Here is a 23,259-nt window from a genome sequence, read left to right as displayed (position 1 = left end):
ATGCATTGCAACCATTATACATTCCTTTCTGGCACAAAAACACAACAGGAAAAGTGGCCCAACCATGGTCCACCAGTGGCTGGGGTGCCACGGGGAGTATATTCGGCCAACACTCAGATCACCATGTGCGTCACAGAAGCCATGGCACTGCTGAATGCTCAGTGATTGAAGTTAGCAACATGGATTTACCATTGATTATGGTAGAATGAGCACATAATGACCTGAGGGAGCGGCATGCAAGTTGACATTGTCTGCACTGTAACTAATCAATTGTCCTTTTTCTTCCTTTCAGCATCACCAGAGCAGGGCCGGGAGGAGGAGACAGAGGGCCCACCTATCACCCCTGAAGCCCCAGAGAAAATCCACTCACCAGCTTCACACCATCTCAGCCAGGCAGGCACCAGCGCAGATACTAACACCTCGGTGGGAATTAGATCTTCGGCTAGTGTCTCAGGGCACAGCGGTGAGGGCACTTCACACTCGCTTGAGGTGCAGGCAGAGACAGAGAGTGCCCAGGACGCCGGCTGTTGGAGGACAGCTGGGGGCAGGTACATGCTCGGTCGGTGGCTGCTGATGTGCCTCTGAAGTCGTCCGTGAGGCAGCGAACGCTGGAAGTGCAGCAGGTATGTGGGACAATCTGGCGGAGATACATGAGGCTATGCGTGGCATAGTGCCCATGCTGGAGGAGTCCACGCGGAGCATCACCGATGCAATAAGCCTCATTGCCGAGCACCATGCTTCCTCCATGGAGATAATGGCGACTTTCGTGGCGAGGCTCCTCCAGGAGGACAATCAGGGCCTCCTGGGGTTGCGCTCGGACCTGCAAGCCCTCACAGCGCCATTGGCCACAGCTGGTCAGTGCTAGTGTGGGAGATGGTCTGGGCAACAAGTATCCCAGCTTGGTGCCCACCCATCTATGGTGAGCAGGGAGGTCCAAAGTGACCTCATGTTGGCATAGCAGCTGCCTGTCATCTCTGCGGGCTCCTTTCAGGGCGCTCCGGATGAGGGCAGCAGCTCCTCCGCCCCTCTGCCAGTGACCGTGGCATCTGATGAGGCTGCAGCGACTGGGGAGATGCCAGCTGTGGAAATGGCCGCTCCCTCCCAGGCGGGGCCAGCACAGACTCCATGGGCCTGAGGACGGCCGCCAAGGTCATCAAGGCCAACAGGACGGCATAGTGAGCAGGCTGTCTCAGATATCAGTGCCAGCGAGAGGACAGCACCTAGACGTAGCACCCATAAGTGTAAATTTAAGGCACCTTAGGCACATCACGGGTTTCTCATTCATGCTTTTATGTTGGCTCATAGTACTTAGTGGAGTCTTGGTTTGATGTCCAACACTGTTTTTGTTTTGCTTTATGAAGTTACATTTGTTTACTCAATAAATTTTGACATGTTGCCATACCTCAGGGTGATTCCTTACTTCTGCAGGTGGACGGGAAGACATGATGTTAGGAGTGAATTGTTTGACATTGAGCTTTATTGACAAGGGCCTTAGTTAATGTTAATATCCAGGCTGATTTAGCACTCAGGTATCGAGTGTGGAGCCTGCAGCCCTGGAGTGTGTTGAAGGTCCATCTGTGGTGGGCTAGCTGAAGGTTCTTTGGATTAAAGCCTCCCGTGTGTCCCTGCCTCCCTTGAGTATGCCCGGATCAGCGTCTACCCCCTCAGCGTTCTCCTGAGCTTGCTCATCCTCGGACTCACTGCTGGACTCATCTTGTGCATCTGGAGCAACTGCGTCGTCCACTGCGTCCCTCCTTTCCAGCTCCAGATTGTGGAGAGCGCAGCATGCAACCACCATCAGTGACACTCGATCTGGGGGGTATTGTAGTGTGCCCCCTGGGTGGTCCAGGCATTGGAAGCGCATCTTGAGAAGACCTATGTCTCTCTCCATCACAGTCCTTGTGGAGGCGTGGTTCCTATTGTACCGCTGCACAGCCTCTGTTCTTGGATGGCGGAGAGGCATCATGAGGGAATAGCCCTTGTCACCCAGCAGCCATCCATCCAGCCGAGCCGGAGCAGTGAAGAGCCCCAGCACCTGGGAGCGTCTCAGGATGTAAGCGTCGTAGGAGCTGCCTGGGTACCTTGCACAGACTTGTAGAATCAGCATCCTGTGATCACACACTATCTGCACATTCATGGAGTGGAAGCCCTTCCTGTTTTCGAAGGCACCGGGCTCACCTGCTGGTGCCTTGATGGTCACACGTATGCAGTCTATTGCACCCTGAACGTGGGGGAAGCCAGCAATTAATGCGAAGCCTCTGGCTCGCTCTGTCTGGCTGGCCTCGTCCCAGTGGTAGTGGATGAAAGTCACTACATGCATGAATAGAGTGTCTGTGACCTGCTTGATACATGTGTGGACAGCTGATTGGGAGACTCTGCAGAGATCACCCACTGACCCCTGGAAAGAGCTGGAGGCATAGAAGTTGAGGGCATCTGTGACCTTTGGAGCCACTGGCATGGGGTGTCCACCCACACGATTTACTGAGATCTCAGGGCCAATCAACTGACAAATGGAGGTGACTGCCTCCCTTTAGAGGTGGAGACTCCTTCGGCACTGGACCTCAGATATATTGAGGTAGCTGCTTCGCCGCCGGTAAACCCTGGCAGCAGGATAATGGCGTCTTCTGTAGCCCCTTCTGCCTTGCACTTCCTGTTGGCCCTATGCCCCTTATGGCTGTGCCTGTTCTCCCAAAGGTGGCTCCCCTGGAGGCTGAATGTTGACTCCTGGCCTCCCCTCTCTTCCTCTTCAGAGGAGTTGCCTCCAGAGGAGAGCACAACTCCCATTCCCAGGCTAAGGGAAGGCTTCCTGAAAGCTACAGGCCCCAGAAATGATCTTTACCGTAGAGTCCTGACTAAGGCTTTTACTCTTGTCCTGGCAGCTGGTATGAGTTTTGAAGTTTTCCCGCTCACTCAGGCAAGTTAAAGTTACTTTTACACTTAAATCCCTCAAACATTACATGAGCGACCCCACTCACCTCTCTTACCCTGCCAGTGGATGAGGTTTGTACAAATGTCTCCTATCCGCCTGTCCGTTGCGCCCGTGCAATGTTCTGAAGATCACGCGGGCTGCGAAAAATCGAGATCAATTGCTGCTTCAAGGGCCTTAACTGGCCCGTTAATCGATGGCGGGCGCGCATCCGAACTTATAGCATGCCCGCCTTCCCAAATATCGCGATGGCGCGCGGTGATGGCGGGACGCTCGCCCGATGTCACGTGTCATTTTACGTGCGGGCTTGCGGGGCCCGTCCCCGCACACTAATGGGAAAATTCTGGCCATTAAGTTTATTTACAATGTCCTCAGCAGCAACTACATGTGTGCTTTCAACTCCAACTCTATCTCTGCATTGTCAGCTGAGGGCTCTCCTATTGGTTAGTACAGATCATGTGATCTTTCCTAACAAGTGTCATGCTTAAAGGTACATTATCCACTAAATAAAACCTTAATTACTACAGGCGGTATTGGAGAAAGATGGTGCGGTCAACTGTGTCAAATATCAAGAAAAAGGAGGGATAGCTTACCATGGTCAGAGTTTCATAGTGCTGCATTTGTGACTTTGTTAAGAGCCATTTTGGTCCTGTGGAAGGGAGAGTAAAACTGATTGGAGGGATTCAGTGGAGTTTTGAAAAAAATGGACACTGGCTTTGGGAGTGACAAAATCCTGGATTTTTGCTCCCGGATCTGCTAGCGAGAGTCAGGAAATTTTCTGGCTCACGGGTGTGGATGCAGGATGGAGTTGGACTCACCACTCCCAGACACAGAAAAGAGGCTGCGTAAGGCCTGCCTCGGTTCTCTGGAACATAAGAGGCCATCTAGCCCTCACCCACCTCCAATACCTATTAAAGCCATCTCATGCCAAACTATGCCCCCCCTCCCCCAAAAGCCCCTTATAGCCCCTATGGCAAATTTGTTTATGTGTGTGTTTTGATGGTCAGTACGTTGGTTTACCTTTTTTAATATGTTTACCTGGGTGGTTTTTAGCACAATAAAAACTAACCCCTTACTTGTTTAAACTCAAGAAAGCCCATGGAATGAGTTCTTGGCAATCAGCATGTAAACAGTTAAGTACATTCACTGAATTGGCACATTCTATGAAACCATAGAAAAGTTATGGCACAGAAAGGGGCCATTCAGCCCTTCGTATCTGCCCCAACATCCATTCATCCTTATAAATTTAAAAAACACCTGTTACAATCAATTGAGGAGTGGGGAAAAAGTGGGGAGGGGGGTGTCGTTGTAGCCTTTCTCACCTGGTCATAACACAGAGGTAAATGATACCACAACCAACAGATCAGCTCTAAGCTCTGCAGTCCAGTTGTGAATAGCGTTGGATAATTAAACAACTAACAGGAGACGACTCCACAATCATCCTCAATTGCAATGACAGAGGAGCCCAGAACATCAGAGCAAAAGATAAGGCTGAAACATTTGTAACAATCTTCAGTCAGAAGTGCTGAGTGAGATGATCCATCTCAGCCTTCTCTGGAGTTCCACAGCATCGCAGATGCCAGTCTTCAGCCAATTTGATTCGCTCTACGTGATATCAAGAAACAGCTAAAGGTACTGGATACTGCAAAGGCTATGGGCCCTGACAACATTCCAGCAATAGTACTGAAGACTTGTGCTCCAGAACTTGCTGCCCCCTAACCAAGCTGTTTCAGTACAGCGAAAACACAGGTGTCTACCCAGCTATGTGGAAAATTGCCCAGGTATGTCCTGCACATGTCCTGCAAAAAGCAGGACAAATCTAACCCGGCCAATTACTGCCCCATCAGTCTACTCTTGATTATCAGCAAAGTGATGGAAGGCGTCATCAACAGTGCTATCAAGCAGCACTTACTCAGCAATGCTTACGTTAGGCTTTGTCAGGGTCACTTGGTTCCAGACCTCATTATAGCCTTGGCCGAACATGGACACAAGAGCTAAATTCTGGAAGAGGGACTGCCCTTGACATCAAGGCAGCATTTAGCTGAATGTGACATCAAGGAGCCCCAGCAAAACTGGAGTCAATGGGAATCAGGAGGAAAACACTCTGTTGGTTGCAATTATAACTAGCACAAAGGAAGATGGTTGTAGTTGGTGGAGGTCAGTCACCTCAGTTCCAGAACATCACTGCAGGAGTTCCTCAGGTGTCCGAGGTCCAACCATCTCCAGCTGCTTCATCAATGACCTTCCTTCCATCATAAGGTCAGAAGTGGGTATGTTCACTGATGATTGCACAATGTTTAGCACCATTCACAACTCCTCAGATACTGAAACAGTCCATGTCCAAATGCAGCAAGACCTGGACAACATTCAGGCTGGGCTGATAAATGGCAAATGTCATCCATGCCCCACAAGTGCCAGGCAATGACCATTCCCAACAAGAGAGATCTAACCATCTTGCCTTGACATTCAATGGCATTACCATTGCTGAATCCTCCCTATCAACATCCTGGGGATACCACTGACCAGAAACTGAACTGGACCAGCCATATAAATACTGTGGCTGCAAGAGCAGGTCAGGGGCTGGGAACCCTGTGGTGAGTAAGTCACCTCCTGACTCTCCAAAGCCTGTCCACCATCTACAAGGCACAAGTCAGGAGTGCGATAGAATACTCTCCACTTGCCTGGATGAGTGCAGCTCTAACAATACTCAAGAAGCTCAACACCATCCAGGACAAAGCAGCCCGCTTGATGAGCACCACATCCACCATCTTAAACATTCACTCCCTCCATCACTGACGCACAGTAGCAGCAGTTTATACCATGTACAAGATGCACTGCAGCAGCTCACCAAGGCTCCTTTGATAGCACTTTTCAAATCCGTGACCTCTACCACCTAGAAAGACATGGGCAGCCACCATGGGAACATCACCACCTGCAAGTTCCCCTCAATGCCACACATTGTCCTGAAATAGAACTGTATTGATGTTTCATCACTGCTGCCAGGTTAAAGTCCATAAACTTTCCGCAACAACAGCAAATCCTAAGCACTTGCTGCATAAAAAGCTTTTCCTCATGTCACCACTGACAGTGGTGTGCATAACTCATGAACCGATTCAAAAAAAAAATCTCAGTGAGAGAAATTATATAAATTCAAGTTGTTGCTGTCACATGTCAATGAAATCGCTGAGGTCTTGAGACTGGGCTGGTAGAAACTGAATACAATGGGTTAGATCCCACTGAAATATTGTAAAATCAGTTGTGGCATCTTTTCCTCCCAGTGGACATCTGATCCACTGCCAATGGCTGCGAAGGAACATGGCTGTTTTTATTTCCCTAACATGGAGAAGTAGGTTTAGCCCTCCTGAGGAGGGAGAGGTGAGCGGAGGGTTCTTTGATTTTCAAGGAAACCTAAAACTCTATGTTAAGAGCTAGAAATCAAAATAAACATTTCAATGTTAAGTTCAGATAAAGCGTCTTAACCGAAAAGCAAAATGCTCTAGCATGAGTTGAATTCAGTGTTTGGCTGTAGTGTACGATGTTCATTGTACATAGTTTGCATACTAACATTTTGGAAAGTGCTCTGTTTAACACCATTGTGCCACTTTCAATGTGCCAATTCAACAAAGTGTGTTGCAGACAGGGAGAGTGCAGGGGACATTGTCTAAAATTGGACCTGGGACATGGAGATTCAATTATGTGGAGTGAATAGAGAGGCAGGGATTGTTCTCCTTAAGAGCAGAGAAACGTAAAGGGAGACTCAATAGAGGTGTTCAAAATTATGAGGAGTTTGAATAAATAGTGTGTAACTGTTCCTAATGGCAGCTGGGTCAATAACCAGAGGACACAGATTGAAGATAATTGGCAGAAGAACTAAGGAGAGTCTTCTTTATGCACCGAGTTGTGATTGGGAATGCAGTGCCTGAAAAGGTAGTGGAAGCTGACTGAATAGTAAAGAATTAAATATATGTTTGAAAAGATACAGCTTTGTTAAAGCAAAAATTGTGCAGCAGGACAACCAGCCCTTGAAGGTCAAAGATAGAATATATTTCTGGGAACACAGGCAGGGTCAGGCTAGAGGAATCCATTTTGAAGAACTAACAAAGATACCCTTGAACAAACGTGGCTGCTGCCTTTTCCCACCCATTTTTCTGGGTACATTTAGACTTGTTCTCAGGTTCAAACTTGTCACCAATACGATTGCAGACATTGTGTCCCATAGCATCGGCTTCACTTTTTGTGGCTTACAACACTGCCTGTTCTTAAGCCACATTCTTAAAATACCTTTCACTTCTTTCACTTCCTGATTTACCACACAATTATCGCCCTCTGTATTCATGCATGTACCTGAAGTATATTCTCATCTCTTTCTTCCTCTTGGTCTGCTCTGATTTCTTCCTTCCTGTCCCTCTCCACTAATTCCTCCATTTCACTCTCTCTCTGCTCTGAGCTCACTTTCTCTCTCTCTCTCTCTCTCTGTCCTAACCTAACTTTCTCCTTCACTCTCTGCCTTGATCTTAAATTAATCACCCACTATTTTGATTGCAAACACCAATGAAAACATTAAGCCTTGTCCAAGCAAAAGTAACTGAGTTTTGAATGTCATACTAAGCGATACTCTAATTACATCTGAATGACCTCTCTGCACTAAAAGAGCTAATTTTAGTCGTATGCAGTCTCATCCCCTCATAAGAAAACTATGTTGCAGAATTTTTAAAAGAATCAAAATTTCTTTTTTAATGCTTATGTTCAGCTATTTAAAGCTTCTCCTACATGTATGTCCCAATCCGTTTTTCACTTTATGTATTGTGATTTAAATGTGATATACATTTCCTACTTTGCTGTCAATGGGAGTTCTTTAATCTGATTGGTTGATTAGTCTGCCTGCTGGCTGCCCTGTTGCTGATCGCCTGTAAATGATACAAAAATCAGAAGAGAGGAAGTCTACACTCCAGAGCCTGCTAAAACTTTGTGGGCAGCTTTACTCAAAGTCAATAGTGAGTGCTGCCGAGTGACTGTAAAATTCAGGCTAATATAAAGACTAGAAATCTTCAGTGCTAAGGTGATGAGGTGTAAAGGTGAACTGTTGGCTTGGGACACAGACTGAGGTAACTTCCCCTGATTGCTAACAAACCCTATTAACAACTTAAAGCTTATGCCAAGGCAAGCTATGCAAAACTTTGTTTCAGAGAATATTAATGATTAAAGATCTTATTTAAAATAGGTGTAAATTATACAAAAGGGATACAGTCAGTCAGTAAACTTGTGTCGCCTGCTCTCAGCAATCCTGTATCACTGACCTGCTCGTGAGTGATGTCAGACAATTCCTTCACCATGTCTTTGAAGTTTGCCTTTAACCCTTCGTGATACTCCACCTGATCCTCCTTGATCAGCTTCTCATTTAAATCCAGAGCCAGGCTACAGGCTGAAACAAACTCCCTGCATGCAATTTGAGCAAAAGATCCATTTTAGTTTTCTACCATTATACAAAATGTAGGATGCCATTGATGTTTACAGTATAGAACGAGGCCATTTTGATTTGGCCTGGTCATTGCCAGAGCAATCCAAACTAATCAGACTGCTCAACTCTCTCTCCAAAGTCCTGCATCTGCTTCAATTCTTATGCAATTTTTGTCTTCAAAGGTGCAATTTTTCTTTAAAAGCTGCAATGGGTTATGTCTCCAGCACACACCGCGGTAAAACATTCCCTGCTCCAAGAACCTTCAGTGTCCGCTAGGTTTCTCCTCACCATACTCCTCACTCTCAGTAAATTGATGATCCTTTGTCAGCTGCCAGCCAACAGGAGGAAATCAAGTGAACAGGGCCAGGTTATTAAGACATGATGTTAAAAACTGATATTAAATTTTCTCTTGGCTGCCTCTGCTCCAGTGGAATAGGACCAGAGGAATTATAGGGTGAATGGAGATCAACATCCTTTGAATTTTACCATTCTGGCAGTCACATGATGCAATGATAATAGGGTTGTTAACTAACTGTGGCAATCAATCTTTTATCAATTGGTCTAGACAAACACAGTCATGTGGCGAGGAAACCCCCAATGTTGGTGAACTTTGGAATGTAGCACTAAAGTAGCATGTTCTTCCTAAGCATGATACTCTTACCACATGTCAAGTCTCAAATTATTCTCACATTCCCAGTAGCTTGAGTCTCTCCATATAACTACAATATCCAATCCCGAAGTATGTGTAATGAGACACCCAAAACTATACCGTAATTATACTTCACAGGAATCATCCTTGGCGAACACTTGATAAATATACAATAGTCATTATTACTTGGCTTTCAGCACAGCCACTATCGAAGACATAGGACAGAATATTGTGCTGTCCCCCATAGTGAGATTGGTGGTAGAAAGGAGCATTTAATCGGGTGGGAGGTTGAGGGATCAATTAAGTTTGGGGTGGGGAGGCCCATTGATGTCTTTCATGGCACACTGCCAAATGAAGCCCTTAATTGGGCAAATAATACCCACTTAAGGACCTTATCCTGCCACTGCTGGTATTAACTCTGCAGTGGGTGGGTCATGACATGGAGGGAACACGACATGCGAGCTCTGACCTGTTTGCTTGCGGGCTCCAAGGTAGGTAGTAGCGGCTGGGGGGGGGGTAGGGTTGGGGGAGGGTGTTGGGTGGTGGGAGGGGGGAGAGAGTGTTGTGGGGGGAGGGGGTGTTGGGGGATGGGGGTGTTGGGGGGGAGCAGGGAGGTGTCTCTTGTTCAAAGGCACTCAGTACCTGAGTGAGGCATTTGGCAGGGGGCAGGGGGAAGGGGGCAGGGGGAAGGGGGAAGGGGGCAGGGGGAAGGGGGAAGGGGGAAGGGGGCAGGGGGAAGGGGGAAGGGGGCAGGGGGAAGGGGGAAGGGGGCAGGGGGAAGGGGGAAGGGGGAAGGGGGACAGGAGACACTGAACGCCAACCCCTGTTCTTGCTGCTGACATAATTCCCTCCCCGAACCCCTCGCACCATCACTCACCTATGCCTGGTTCCTGCTTTAATCCTAGGCCTTGGATGGAAACAGTACCGACAGCAGCCACGGTCCCCCTGTCGGTGCTGCTGAATACAGAAGAGCTGCCTGCCACTGATTGGTTGGCAGCTCTTGGTGGATGGGACTTCCACCCCTGGGGTCCTTGATCCCGGGAGAAGGCTCTTCACCAGCCTGATAAGTGCTCGAGTGGCTCTTAATTCAGTAAACCTTCCCTAAAGAGGTGACGCAGGACTCCTGCAAGCTCCCGTAGTGCACTGGATATCAAGATGAAAGAGCCTGCTTCCCAGTGAACGCTACAGAATTAAAAGCTAATTTGAATCAAAGTGCTATTGAAAGTAAAAGCCTGTGGCCTTCATCTTAATGCATGTTGCTATCTTGTTTATTCCCATGCACTGGAACTATAATTGTGACATTTCAGAGTAAAGCTGATAGCTGACAGGTGAAATGGGCAAGAGAGGAAACAAAACACGGAGAAAGGGGAAGGGGAGGAGAAAGGATAAGAAGACAAGAGTGTGGATGGGGGAAAGGAAGAAAGGGGTGGATTGGAGGAATAGGAGAGGATTGGAGGAAAGGGGAGGAAGAAGAGGGGAAAAGGAGAAGGAAAGGGAAGGGGGAGAGGAAAGGACAAGGCAAGGGGGGAAAGGGGAGGAGGGGGAATGAGGCGGGGTAGGGGGGAATAAGGTGGGGGTAGGGGGGAATGAGGCGGGGGTAGGGGGGAATGAGGCGGGGGTAGGGGGGGAATGAGGCGGGGGTAGGGGGGGAATGAGGCGGGGGTGGGGGGAATGAGGCGGGGGTGGGGGGAATGAGGCGGGGGCAGGGGGGAATGAGGCGGGGGCAGGGGGGAATGAGGTGGGGGCAGGGGGGAATGAGGCGGGGGTAGGGGGGGAATGAGGCGGGGGTAGGGGGGGAATGAGGCGGGGGTAGGGGGTGAATGAGGCGGGGGCAGGGGGGGAATGAGGCAGGGGCAGGGGGGGAATGAGGCGGGGGTGGAGGGGAATGAGGCGGGGGTGGGGAGGAATGAGGCGGGGGTGGGGAGGAATGAGGCGGGGGTAGGGGGGGAATGAGGCGGGGGTAGGGGGGAACAGAGGGGAAGGGAGGTATGGGAAAAGGAGGGGAAAGGGGAAGGGAGGGAGGGGGAGGGAGGGAGGAGAAAGGGGAAATGGGGAGGGAGGGAGGGAGGGAAGGGAAAGGGGAAGGGAGGGAGGGGAAAGGGGGAGGGGGATGGAGGGGGACGGAGGGGGGAGGGTGGGAGGGAGGGGAAAGGGGAAGGGAGGGAGGGGAAAGGGGGAGGGGGGACGGACGGGGGAGGGTGGAGGGAGGGAGGGAGGGGAAAGGGGAAGGTAGGGAGGGAGGGGAAAGGGGAAGGGAGGGAGGGAGGGGAAAGGGGAAGGGAGGGAGCGAGGGAGGGGAAAGGGGAGGGAGGGAGCGAGGGAGGGGAAAGGGAGGGAGGGAGGGGAAAGGGGGGGAGGGAAGAGGGAGGGAGGGAGGGAGGAATGGCCAGGGAAGAGGGAGGGAGGGAAGAGGGAGGGAAGAGGGAGGGGCAGGGAAAGAGGGAGGGAGGGGCAGGGAAAGAGGGAGGGAGGGGCAGGGAAAGAGGGAGGGAGGGGCAGGGAAGAGGGAGGGAGGGAGGGGGAGGTGTGAGAGGGGAAAGGAGGGGAGGGGTGGGAGGGGAAAGGGGGGGCGGGGAAAGGGGGGAGGGGGGCGGGGAAAGGGGGGGAGGGGTGAAGGGGTGGGAGGGGTGAAGGGGTGGGAGGGGAAAGGAGGGAGGGGGAGGGAAAAGGGAGGGAGGGGGAGGGAAAAGGGAGGGAGGGGGGAAAAGGGAGGGAGGGGGGAAAAGGGAGGAAGAGAGGGGGAGGGAGGGGGAGGGAGGGGGAGGGAAAAGGGAAGGAGGGAGGGGGAGGGAAAAGGGAGGGAGGGGAGGGAAAAGGGAGGGAGGGAGGGGAGGGAAAAGGGAGGGAGGGAGGGGAGGGAAAAGGGAGGGAGGGAGGGGAGGGAAAAGGGAGGGAGGGAGGGGAGGGAAAAGGGAGGGAGGGAGGGGGACGGAAATGGGGGGGAGGGAGGGAGGGGAGGGAAATGAGTGGGAGGGAGGGGAGGGAAAGGGAGGGAGGGGGAAGGAAAAGGGAGGGAGGGGGAAGGAAAAGGGAGGGAGGGGGAAGGAAAAGGGAGGGAGGGGGAAGGAAAAGGGAGGGAGGGGGAAGGAAAAGGGAGGGAGGGGGAAGGAAAAGGGAGGGAGGGGGAAGGAAAAGGGAGGGAGGGGGAGGGAAAAGGGAGGGAGGGGGAGGGAATAGGGAGGGAGGGGGAGGGAAAAGGGAGGGAGGGGGAGGGAAAAGGGAGGGAGGGGGAGGGAAAAGGGAGGGAGGGGGTAGGAAAAGGGAGGGAAAAGGGAGGGAGGCGGAGGGAGGGAAAAGGGAGAGAGGGGGAGGGAGGGAAAAGGGAGGGAGGGGAGGGAAAAGGGAGGGAGGGGAGGGAAATGGGAGGGAGGGGAGGGAAATGGGAGGGAGGGTAGGGAAAAGGGAGGGAAAAGGGAGGGAGGGGAGGGAAAAGGGAGGGAGGGGAGGGAAAAGGGAGGGAGGGGAGGGAAAAGGGAGGGAGGGGAGGGAAAAGCGAGGGAGGGAAGAGGGAGGGAGGGAAGAGGGAGGGAGGGGAGGGAAATGGGAGGGAGGGTGAGGGAAAAGGGAGGGAGGGAAGAGGGAGGGAGGGAGGGGGAGGTGTGAGAGGGGAAAGGGGGGAGTGCTGGGAGGGGAAAGGGGGGAGGGGTGGGAGGGAAAAGGGAGGGAGGGGAGGGAGGGAAAAGGGAGGGAGGGGAGGGAGGGAAAAGGGAGGGAGGGGAGGGAAAGGGGAGGGAGGGAAAAGGGAGGGAGGGAAAAGGGAGGGAGGGGAGGGAAAAGGGAGGGAGGGGAGGGCAAAGGGAGGGAGGGGAGGGAAAAGGGAGGGAGGGAGGGGAGGGAAAAGGGAGGGAAAAGGGAGGGAGGGAGGGGGAGGGAAAAGGGAGGGAGGGAGGGGGAGGGAAATGGGAAGGGAGGGAGGGAGGGGAAAGGGGAAGGGAGGGAGGAGAAAGGGGGAGGGAAAAGGGAGGGAGGGAGGGAGGGAGGGGGAGGGAAAAGGGAGGGAAAAGGGAGGGAGGGGAGGGAAAAGGGAGGGAGGGGAGGGAAAAGGGAGGGAGGGGAGGGAAAAGGGAGGGAGGGGAGGGAAAAGGGAGGGAGGGAGGGGGAGGGAGGGAGGGAGGGGGAGGGAAAAGGGAGGGAGGGGAGGGAAAAGGGAGGGAGGGAAGAGGGAGGGAGGGAGGGATGGGCAGGGAAGAGGGAGGGAGGGACGGGCAGGGAAGAGGGAGGGAGGGGCAGGGAACAGGGAGGGAGGGAGGGAGGGAGGGGGAGGTGTGAGAGGGGAAAGTGGGGAGGGGTGGGTGGAGAAAGGGAGGGAGGGGTGAAGGGGTGGGAGGGTAAAAGGGAGGGAGAGGGAGGGAAAAGGGAGGGAGGGAGGGAGGGAGGGGGAGGTGTGAGAGGGGTGGGAGGGGAAAGGGGGGAGGGAGGGGGAGGGGAAAGGGGGGAGGGAGGGGGAGGGAAAAGGGAGGGAGGGAGGGGGAGGGAAAAGGGAGGGAGGGAGGGGGAGGGAAAAGGGAGGGAGGGGGAGGGAAAAGGGAGGGAGGGAGGGGGAGGGAAAAGGGAGGGAGGGAGGGGGAGGGAAAAGGGAGGGAGGGAGGGGGAGGGAAAAGGGAGGGAGGGAGGGGGAGGGAAAAGGGAGGGAGGGAGGGGGAGGGAAAAGGGAGGGAGGGAGGGGGAGGGAAAAGGGAGGGAGGGGGAGGGAAAAGGGAGGGAGGGGGAGGGAAAAGGGAGGGAGGGGAGGGAAAAGGGAGGGAGGGAAGGGAAAAGGGAGGGAGGGAGGGGGAGGGGAAAGGGGGGAGGGAGGGGGAGGGAAAAGGGAGGGAGGGAGGGGGAGGGAAAAGGGAGGGAGGGAGGGGAGGGAAAAGGGAGGGAGGGAGGGGGAGGGAGGGGAGGGAAAAGGGAGGGAGGGAGGGGAGGGAAAAGGGAGGGAGGGAGGGGAGGGAAAAGGGAGGGAGGGGAGGGAAAAGGGAGGGAGGGGAGGGAAAAGGGAGGGAGGGAGGGGAGGGAAAAGGGAGGGAGGGGAGGGAAAAGGGAGGGAGGGAGGGGAGGGAAAAGGGAGGGAGGGGAGGGAAAAGGGAGGGAGGGAAGGGAAAAGGGAGGGAGGGAGGGGGAGGGAAAGGGAGGGAGGGAGGGGGAGGGAAAAGGGAGGGAGGGAGGGGGAGGGAAAAGGGAGGGAGGGGGAGGGAAAAGGGAGGGAGGGAGGGGAGGGAAAAGGGAGGGAGGGGAGGGAAAAGGGAGGGAGGGAGGTGGAGGGAAAAGGGAGGGAGGGAGGTGGAGGGAAAAGGGAGGGAGGGAGGGAGGGGGAGGGAAAGGGAGGGAGGGAGGGGGAGGGAAAAGGGAGGGAGGGAAAAGGGAGGGGGAGGGAAAAGGGGGGAGGGAAAAGGTAGGGAGGGAGAGGGAGATAAAAGGTCAGGAGGGAGGGGGAGGTAAAAGGTAGGGGGGGAGGGAAAAGGTAGGGAGGGAGAGGGAGATAAAAGGTAGGGAGGGAGGGGGAGGTAAAAGGTAGGGAGGGGGCAGGGAAATGGTAGGGAGGGAGCGGGAGGGAAAAGGGAGGGAGGGAGGGGGAGGGAAAAGGTAGGGAGGGAGGGGGAGGGAAAGGTAGGGAGGGAGGGAGGGAAAAAGTAGGGAGGGAGGGGGAGGGAAAAGGTAGGGAGGGAGGGGGAGGGAAAAGGTAGGGAGGGAGGGGGAGGGAAAAGGTATGGAGGGAGACGGAGGGAAAAGGTAGGGAGGGAGGGGGAGGGAAAGGGAGGGAGGGAGGGGTAGGGAAAAGGGAGGGAGGGAGGGGGAGGGAAAAGGTAGGGAGGGAGGGGGAGGGAAAAGGTAGGGAGGGAGGGGGAGGGAAAAGGTAGGGAGGGAGGGGGAGGGAAAAGGTAGGGAGGGAAGGGAGGATAGGGAAGGAGGGGGAAGGGAAAGGTAGGGAGGGAGGGGAAAGGGAAGGGAGGGAGGGGGAAGGGAGGGAGGGGGAAGGGAGGGAGGGGAATGGGAGGGAGGAGGGGAGGGGGAAGGGAGGGAGGAGTGGGAGGGGGAAGGGGGAGGGGGAAGGGAAAGGGGGGAGGGGGAGGGGAAAGGGGGAGGGGGAGGGGGAGGGAAAAGGGAGGGAAAAGGGAGGGGGAGGGAAAAGGGAGGGGGAGGGAAAAGGGAGGGAGGGAGGGGGAGGGAAGAGGGAGGGAGGGGGAGGGAAGAGGGAGGGAGGGGGAGGGAAAAGGGAGGGAGGGGGAGGGAAAAGGGAGGGAGGGGGAGGGAAAAGGGAGGGAGGGGGAGGGAAAAGGGAGGGAGGGGGAGGGAAAAGGGAGGGAGGTGGAGGGAAAAGGGAGGGAGGGGGAGGGAAAAGGAAGGGAGGGGGAGGGAAAAGGGAGGGAGGGAGGGAGGGGGATGGAAAAGGGAGGGAGGGAGGGAGGGAGGGGGAGGGAAAAGGGAGGGAGGGAGGGGGAGGGAAAAGGGAGGGAGGGAGGGAGGGGGAGGGGACAGGGAGGGAGGGAGTGGGAGGGAGGAGGGAGGGAGAGGCGGAGGGGTGGGAGGGGAAAGGGGGGGAGGGTTGTGAGGGGAAAGGAGAGGAGGGGTCGGAGGTGAGGGGTCAGAGGGGAAAGGGGCATGGGGAAAGGGAGGGAGGGAGGGGGAGTGGGAAAGGGAGGGAGGGAGGGGGAGTGGAAAGGGAGGGAGGGAGGGGGAGGGGAAAGGGAGGGAGGGGGAGGGGAATGGGAGGGAGGGGGAGGGGAATGGGAGGGAGGGGGAGGGGAAAGGGAGGGAGGGGGAGGGGAAAGGGAGGGAGGGAGGGGGAGTGGAAAGGGAGGGAGGGGGAATGGAAAGGGAGGGAGGGAGGGAGGTGGAGGGAAAAGGGAGGGTGAGGGAAAAGGCAGGGGGAGGGAGGAGGAGGAAATTGGAGGGAGAGGGAAAAGGGAAATGGGAGGGGGAGGCAAAAGGGAAATGGGAGGGGGAGGCAAAAGGGAAATGGGAGGGAGGGGAAGGGAAATGGGAGGGAGGGGAAGGGAAATGGGAGGGAGGGGGAGGGAAATGGGAGGGAGGGGGAGGGAAATGGGAGGGAGGGGGAGGGAAATGGGAGGGAGGGGGAGGGGCGAACTGGGAGGGAGGGGGAGGGGGGAAATGGGAGGGAGGGGGAGGGGGGAAATGGGAGGGAGGGGGAGGGGGGAAATGGGAGGGAGGGGAAATGGGAGGGAGGGGGAGGGAAATGGGAGGGAGGGGGAGGGGGGAAATGGGAGGGAGGGGGAGGGAAATGGGAGGGAGGGGGAGGGAAATGGGAGGGAGGGGGAGGGAAATGGGAGGGAGGGGGAGGGAAATGGGAGGGAGGGGGAGGGAAATGGGAGGGAGGGGGAGGGAAATGGGAGGGAGGGGGAGGGAAATGGGAGGGAGGGGGAGGGAAATGGGAGGGAGGGGGAGGGAAATGGGAGGGAGGGGGAGGGAAATGGGAGGGAGGGGGAGGGAAATGGGAGGGAGGGGGAGGGAAATGGGAGGGAGGGGGAGGGAAATGGGAGGGAGGGAGGGGGAGGGAAATGGGAGGGAGGGAGGGGGAGGGAAATGGGAGGGAGGGAGAGGGGGGGAAATGGGAGGGAGTGGGAGGGGGAAATGGGAGGGAGGGGAGGAAATGGGAGGGAGGGAGGGGAAATGGGAGGGGGGGAGGGGGGAAATGGGAGGGAGGGGGTGGGGGGGAAATGGGAGGGAGGGACGGAACGGGAGGGGGAGGTGGGAAATGGGAGGGAGGGGGAATTGGGAAATGGGAGGAAGGGGGAATTGGGAAATGGGAGGGAGGGGGAATTGGGAAAAGGGAGGGAGGGAGTGGGAGGGAAAAGGGAGGGAGGGGGAGGGAAAAGGGAGGGAGGGGGAGGGAAAAGGGAGGGAGGGAGTGGGAGGGAAAAGGGAGGGAGGAAGAGGGAGGGAAAAGGGAGGGAGGGAGGGGGAGGGAAAAGGGAGGGAGGGAGGGGGAGGGAAAAGGGAGGGAGGGAGGGGGAGGGAAAAGGGAGGGAGGGAGGGGGAGGGAAAAGGGAGGGAGGGAGGGGGAGGGAAAAGGGAGGGAGGGAGGGGGAGGGAAAAGGGAGGGAGGGAGGGGGAGGGAAAAGGGAGGGAGGGAGGGGGAGGGAAAAGGGAGGGAGGGAGGGGGAGGGAAAAGGGAGGGAGGGAGGGGGAGGGAAAAGGGAGGGAGGGAGGGGGAGGGAAAAGGGAGGGAGGGAGGGGGAGGGAAAAGGGAGGGAGGGAGGGGGAGGGAAAAGGGAGGGAGGGAGGGGGAGGGAAAAGGGAGGGAGGGAGGGGGAGGGAAAAGGGAGGGAGGGAGGGGGAGGGAAAAGGGAGGGAGGGGGAGGGAAAAGGGAGGGAGGGGGAGGGAAAAGGGAGGGAGGGGGAGGGAAAAGGGAGGGAGGGAGGGGGAGAGAAAAGGGAGGGAGGGAGGGGGAGGGAAAAGGGAGGGAGGGAGGGGGAGGAAAAAGGGAGGGAGGGAGGGGGAGGAAAAAGGGAGGGAGGGAGGGGGAGGAAAAAGGGAGGGAGGGAGGGGGAGGAAAAGGGAGGGAGGAAGAGGGAGGGAAAAGGGAGGGAGGGAGAGGGAAAAGTGCGGGAGGGAGGGAGGGAGAGGGAAAAGGGAGGGAGGGAGGGGGAGGGAGGGGGAGGGAAAAGGGACGGAGGGAAGGAGTGGGACAAGGGAGGGAGGGAGGAAGGGAGGGGGAGGGAAGAGGGAGGGAAGGGGAGGGAAAAGGGAGGGAGGGAGGGGGAGGAAAAAGGGAGGGAGGGAGAGGGAAAAGTGCAGGAGGGAGGGAGGGAGAGGGAAAAGGGAGGGAGGGAGGGGGAGGGAAAAGGGAGGGAGGAAGGGAGGGGGATGGGAAAGAGGGGGAGGGAGGTGGAAGGAAAAGGGAGGGAGGGGGAGGGAAAGGGAGGGAGGGGGAAGGGAAAGGGAGGGAGGGGGAGGGGAAGGGGAGGGAGGGAGGGGGAGGGAAAGGGAGGGAGGAAGAGGGAGGGAAAAGGGAGGGAGGGAGGGGAGGGAAAAGGGAGGGAGGGAGGGGAGGGAAAAGGGAGGGAGGGAGGGGAGGGAAAAGGGAGGGAGGGAGGGGGAGGGAAAAGGGAGGGTGGGAGGGGGAGGGGGAGGGAAAAGGGAGGGAGGGGGAGGAACAAGGGAGGGGGAGGGGAAGGGGAGAGGGAGGGGAAAGTGTGTGAGGTGAGGGGTGGGGAAAGGGAGGGAGGGGGAGGGGGAGGGGAGGGAAATGGGAGGGAGGGAGGGGGAGGGGGAGGGGCAAAGGGAGGGAGGGGGAGGGGCAAAGGGAGGGAGGGGGAGGGGGAGGGTTAGGGAAAAGGGAGGGAGGAGAGGGGGAGGGGAGGGAAAAGGGAGGGAGGAGAGGGGGAGGGGAGGGAAATGGGAGGGAGGGAGGGGGAGGGGGAGGGAAAAGGGAGGGAGGGAGGGGGAGAGAAAAGGGAGGGAGGGAGGGGGAGGGAAAAGTGGGGGAGGGAGGGAGGGGGAGGGAAAAGGGGAGGGAGGGAGGGAGGGAGGGGGTGGGAAAATGGAGGGAGTGAGGGAGGTGGAGGGAAAAGGGAGGGAGTGAGGGAGGGGAGGGAAAAGGGAGGGAGGGAGGGGGAGCGAAAAGGGAGGGAGGGAGGGGGAGGGAGGGAAAAGGGAGGGAGTGAGGGAGGGGAGGGAAAAGGGAGGGAGGGAGGGGGAGCGAAAAGGGAGGGAGGGAGGGGGAGGGAGGGAAAAGGGAGGGAGGTAGGGGGTTAGGGGAAAGGGAGGGAGGGAGAGGGAAAAGGGACGGAGGGAGGGGGAGGGAAAAGGGACAGAGGGAGCAGGAGGGAAAATGGAGGCGGCGGAAGGAAAATGGAGGGAGGGGGACGGAATAGGTAGGGTGGGAGGGAAAAGGTAGGGAGGGAAAAGGGAGGGATGGAGGGAGAGGGAAAAGGGAGGGAAGGAGAGGGAGGGGAAAGGGAGGGAGGGAGGGGGAGGGAAAAGGGAGGGAGGTGAAAGGGAGGACCGGGGAGAGGAAGGGGAAATGGAGGGAGGCGGAGGGGAAAGGGAGGGAGGGGGTGGGGTAGGTGGAGGGGAAATGGAGGGAGAGGGAGGGGGAGGGGAGGGGGAGGGGAGGGGAGGGGAAAGGGAGAGCGAGTGGGAGGGAGGGGGACGGGGAGGTAGAGAGGGGAGGGGGAGGTGGAGAGTGGGAGCGGAGGGGGAATGAGGTGGGGAGGGGAAGGGAGGGGAGGGGAGGGGGATTGGGGAGGGGAGGGGGAATGGGGAGGGGAGTACAGGGGGAATGAGGTGGGGAGGGGCGGGGAGGGGAGGGGAATGGGGGGGAACGGAGAGAGGGGAATGGGGAGGGGGGAACGGGGAGGAGGGGAACGGCGAGAGGGGAATGGGGAGGGGCGGAATGGAGAGGGGGAGGGGAGGAGGAATGGGGAGGGGAGGGGGAATGGAGAGAGCGGTGGGGGGAGGGGAGGAGGGGTGAGGGGGAACACGGAGTAAAGAAATGACATGAAGCAGCTGATTTAGGGGATCACATGATGTACTGTTTCTACACAAGAGGCAGCATTGGCAGGCCTCATCAATGAAGTACCCAAGTGTCTTTAATCAAGCAAGCTGCTTGGAAGCTCTGCAAGTGCAGTGAATCAAGCTGAAAACTAATCCTTTCAATTCACTCACCGAAATATTTCCTTCAGTCGCTTCACTTTCTTGGTTGGATGCTTGCTCGATTTATTGCCATCCAGGAACGCTCTTGCATAGGCCAGTGGGCCAGCATTTACCTGCAACAGATTGGAAGTTGAAAGCACATATCTTCATACTTCAGGAAACACAGATAGCAAAGCATCAATTCAGGGCATAAGGTCAGGCTAAATGATTCATCAGACTCAGTGAAGATAAGCAAATGTTTCTGTCACAGTCAGAAGGAACCTGTTCAATTTGAAAATGGAGATCATGTTGATAAGCTTGTTTCGAGCGTGATCATTACAATTGTTGAGTTTTCTAATTATGCTTCTGCAAGGTCGCTATTTACTTTCGATCCTAAAAAAAAGAGCATTCCATAAATATGTTCTGACCATTTAATGGTGGAATGCTTTTCATTTGATACACCCAGTAGAGGATGAAGCTAAACACAAAGAAATTACCACATTTACAACACGAGAGGGGTATTTCTTCTTTCAGCTTTAATTTGCCGTTACCCAATTCTTGATACACTGAGCTGGGGTTGGGAGAAGGGCGGGGGGCTTTGGGAGATGGGGGTCAGTACAGGGTGCTGGTAAAAGGTCCATTTTTCTCTGTCTTCCTAAAGACAATTTGAGTTTGGAGTAATCAGACTAAGACAGGGAGGTCTCACTTTCCAAACATCATTGTCAGTCAGTTCTCACCTGCACAGATACACAGCCTTGGAGTTTGAGCTGAAGTTGGATCATGTCCAGACCATTCGAGGTGCACAGCTTTTGCAGCTCAGCTGTTCGGTCATCCATTTCATCGATGGCAACGTCGATGGGCTTCAGTTCGACCTGGTGCTCATACATAACTGCAATCCTCTTCTTCACGTATGGGAAGGAATGTGTTGCTGAAGGCAATTATCAACAGGCAACTGGTTACTGAGCTGCACAAGTTCTCAAGCATCCGATGGGATAAAAGAGCCCATTATACTGCCTGCCTGATCTACCTTTGAGTTGGATGGAATGAAAATTGGATGGGTTCTATAGCAGGCAGGTTTCCCGTTTCACCGGGTTACCCCAGTGCTGAGGAGGCAAGGTGAAAATTTACCCCCAAGTATTGTGGCTGTTCTTCCTGTGTATGATTAAAATTTCAGTGATGCAGTAAGTTAACAGGCTGTCCTTTCACCACTGGGACCTGGGTTTGAACATGGAGCTAACTGATTGGTTCAACCATGCCAACCATATACAGTCTATGTTTTGGACCCAGTCTGGGTGAAGATCATTGTGGATTTAATCTTCCTGTGCACTAAAGGGCACAGTAGCATAGTGGTTATGTTGTGGACTAGTGCTCCAGTGATCTGGATTTGTTATCCAGAGAAATCAGTTCAGTTCAAATCTTACTGTGACAGTTTGAAAATTTGAATTCAGTTTAGAAAAATAGTGTATAAAATATTGATTAAAATGTGATCAGAAAGCCGTGAGACTGTCATAAAGGCCAAAATATTTCAATCTCTCCCTTCAGGGAATGAAACCTACCATCCTTACAGTCCAGCCCATACGCGACTCCAATCCTGTACCAATGTGGTTGACTCTTAAATGCCCTCTCAAGTGGGCCGGCTAGCCATTCAGTCACAGACAGTGGACAATAAATGTGGCCTTGCCAGTGACGTCCACAACTTGAGACTGAATGAGAAAAAAGACCATACCTTGCATCACCACAGCACAGTAGTGCCATATGTGCACTGACACAGCAAATAACCCAAAGTCAAGGTGGGGTTTCCATCGTGGTGCTTTTGTGTTATCAGGCCAATTACTGGTCTGTAATGAACACAATTCTGGCAGGATTCATCAAAGGAATTTTTTGTTAAATAGCAAAAAGGTTGGATTTTACAAACGTTGGCCCAAAGATCATCACCTGGTATCAGGATTACTCAATAATTCTAATTGCACCGAATGATGAACTATATTAGAATTTATATAAAGTCTTTCTCAAGCTTAGAGCATCCGTTGTAGAAATGTAGTCATTGTTGTAATGTAGGAAATGCAGCAGCCAAATTCAGGCAGAGCAAGCTCCTATAAATAGCAATGAAAAATCTGATTAGATAAACTGATTTATTCGTGTTGGTTGATAGGTGTTATCGAGGGCACTGGCAGAACTTCCCTCCTTTAAAGAGTGCCAAGGAATGTTTGACATCCACCTGAAAAGGCAGACAGGTTAAGTTTAATGTTTCATCCAAAAGATGGCACCTCTGACAATGCAGCACTCCCTCAGTACTGAACTGGATTGGGAGCATGGATTATTAGCTTAAATCCTGGAGTGGGGAAGGAGAAGTACACATATTGACAGGAGTCTACAACCAAACTATGCTGATGCATAGAACTTGAATAAAATACCGGTTTGTCTTCAACTGGGGTATTGACCCCAGTTCTCGGCGCCACACTTTAAGAAAGATGTGATAGAGTGCAGAAAATATTTAAGCAAATAGTTCCAGGGATGAGGAACTTCAGTTACGTAGATAGATTGGAGAAGCTGGTACTGTTTTCCTTGAAGAGAAGGTTGAGAGGAGATTTGATGGAGGTATTCAAAATCATGAGGGATCTGGGCTGAGTAGATAGGGAGAAACTGTTCCCATTGGTGGAATGATTGAGAACCGTAGAGCACAGATTTAAGGTTAATTAGCAAAAGGAGCAATGGCAACACGAGGGAAAACTTCTTCATGCCAAGAGTGATTAGGATCCGGAAAGCACTGCCTGAGAGTGTGATGGAGGCAGATTCAATTGAGGCATTCAAAAGGGAATTGGATTATTATCTGAAAAGGAAGAATATGCAGGGCTATGGAGAGAGGGCAGGGGAGTGGCATAGGTGAATTGTGCCTTCAGAGAGCCAGCACAGACATGCCGGGCTGAATGGCCACTTTCTGTGCAGTAACCACTTTATAATTCTGTGAAAGGTCAAATTTGATCTTTCAAACATACATCCTCCCTATAGATTTGTCTTTCTGCTTATTGCTATTCAATTTCTTACATAAAGCTGGCCTTACTTGTTAGAATCGTTCGCCTTTTGCATTGCTCCTCGATTCCTCCTTGCTTCTTCCCAGATAATGTGTACGGGGTCTCAAAAACGAATCGTGTGATGTTGTGGTTTCTTTCAAAATGTGTCTTCCTTTCAGGCAATTCTTTTTCATCAAAGTAAGGATTTACAAAAGTTACCTGAATATATGCAAATTTCTGGTCCAGATTTTTTGCATTTACCTAAAAAGTAAAAGGAAAAGAAAAAAGTAACGAAGTTTTATCAATGTAGTCAGACACTAAAACACAAAACAAAATTACCTTTCTAGTGGGTCTACTGCAGCCGTGTAAACTGTTACTTTAGGACAGGAATGCTACACCAATAAAGCAAAATATATTATTCAGCTGCTAAGGTGAATATGTATTCCATTAAACTTAAGGGCTAGTTAATAAGTAAACAGATCTTTATATCAATCGGGGTTTGTTTGCTGAGAGAACTATGCAGGTTACATAAAAACGGGAGCAGGGGAGCCTGCTCCACGATTCAATTAGACCATGGCTGAACCTCTACAAAACTTCACTTTCGCTCCCTTTTCTCATGTACCTTGATTCCCTTAG

General features: G+C 54.1%; 1 protein-coding gene across 2 annotated transcripts in view; it reads right to left on the bottom strand.

Annotated features, from left to right (window-relative positions):
- Positions 1–23,259, bottom strand: part of dock11 (dedicator of cytokinesis 11) — a 274,194-nt gene that overhangs the window by 7,863 nt on the left and 243,072 nt on the right. For both annotated transcript variants that reach the window (XM_041195295.1, XM_041195296.1), the window contains 4 exons: positions 22,674–22,884; positions 20,350–20,540; positions 19,646–19,746; positions 8,224–8,362 (listed from right to left, as the gene is read on the bottom strand). In XM_041195295.1, the coding sequence (XP_041051229.1) occupies positions 8,224–8,362; positions 19,646–19,746; positions 20,350–20,540; positions 22,674–22,884 (642 nt within the window). The remainder of the gene's footprint in view (positions 1–8,223; positions 8,363–19,645; positions 19,747–20,349; positions 20,541–22,673; positions 22,885–23,259) is intronic.

The sequence above is a fragment of the Carcharodon carcharias genome, chromosome 9 (assembly GCF_017639515.1).
Source record: "Carcharodon carcharias isolate sCarCar2 chromosome 9, sCarCar2.pri, whole genome shotgun sequence".
Taxonomy (NCBI): Eukaryota; Metazoa; Chordata; class Chondrichthyes; order Lamniformes; family Lamnidae; genus Carcharodon; species Carcharodon carcharias.
This window is presented reverse-complemented; position numbering and strand designations above follow the sequence as displayed.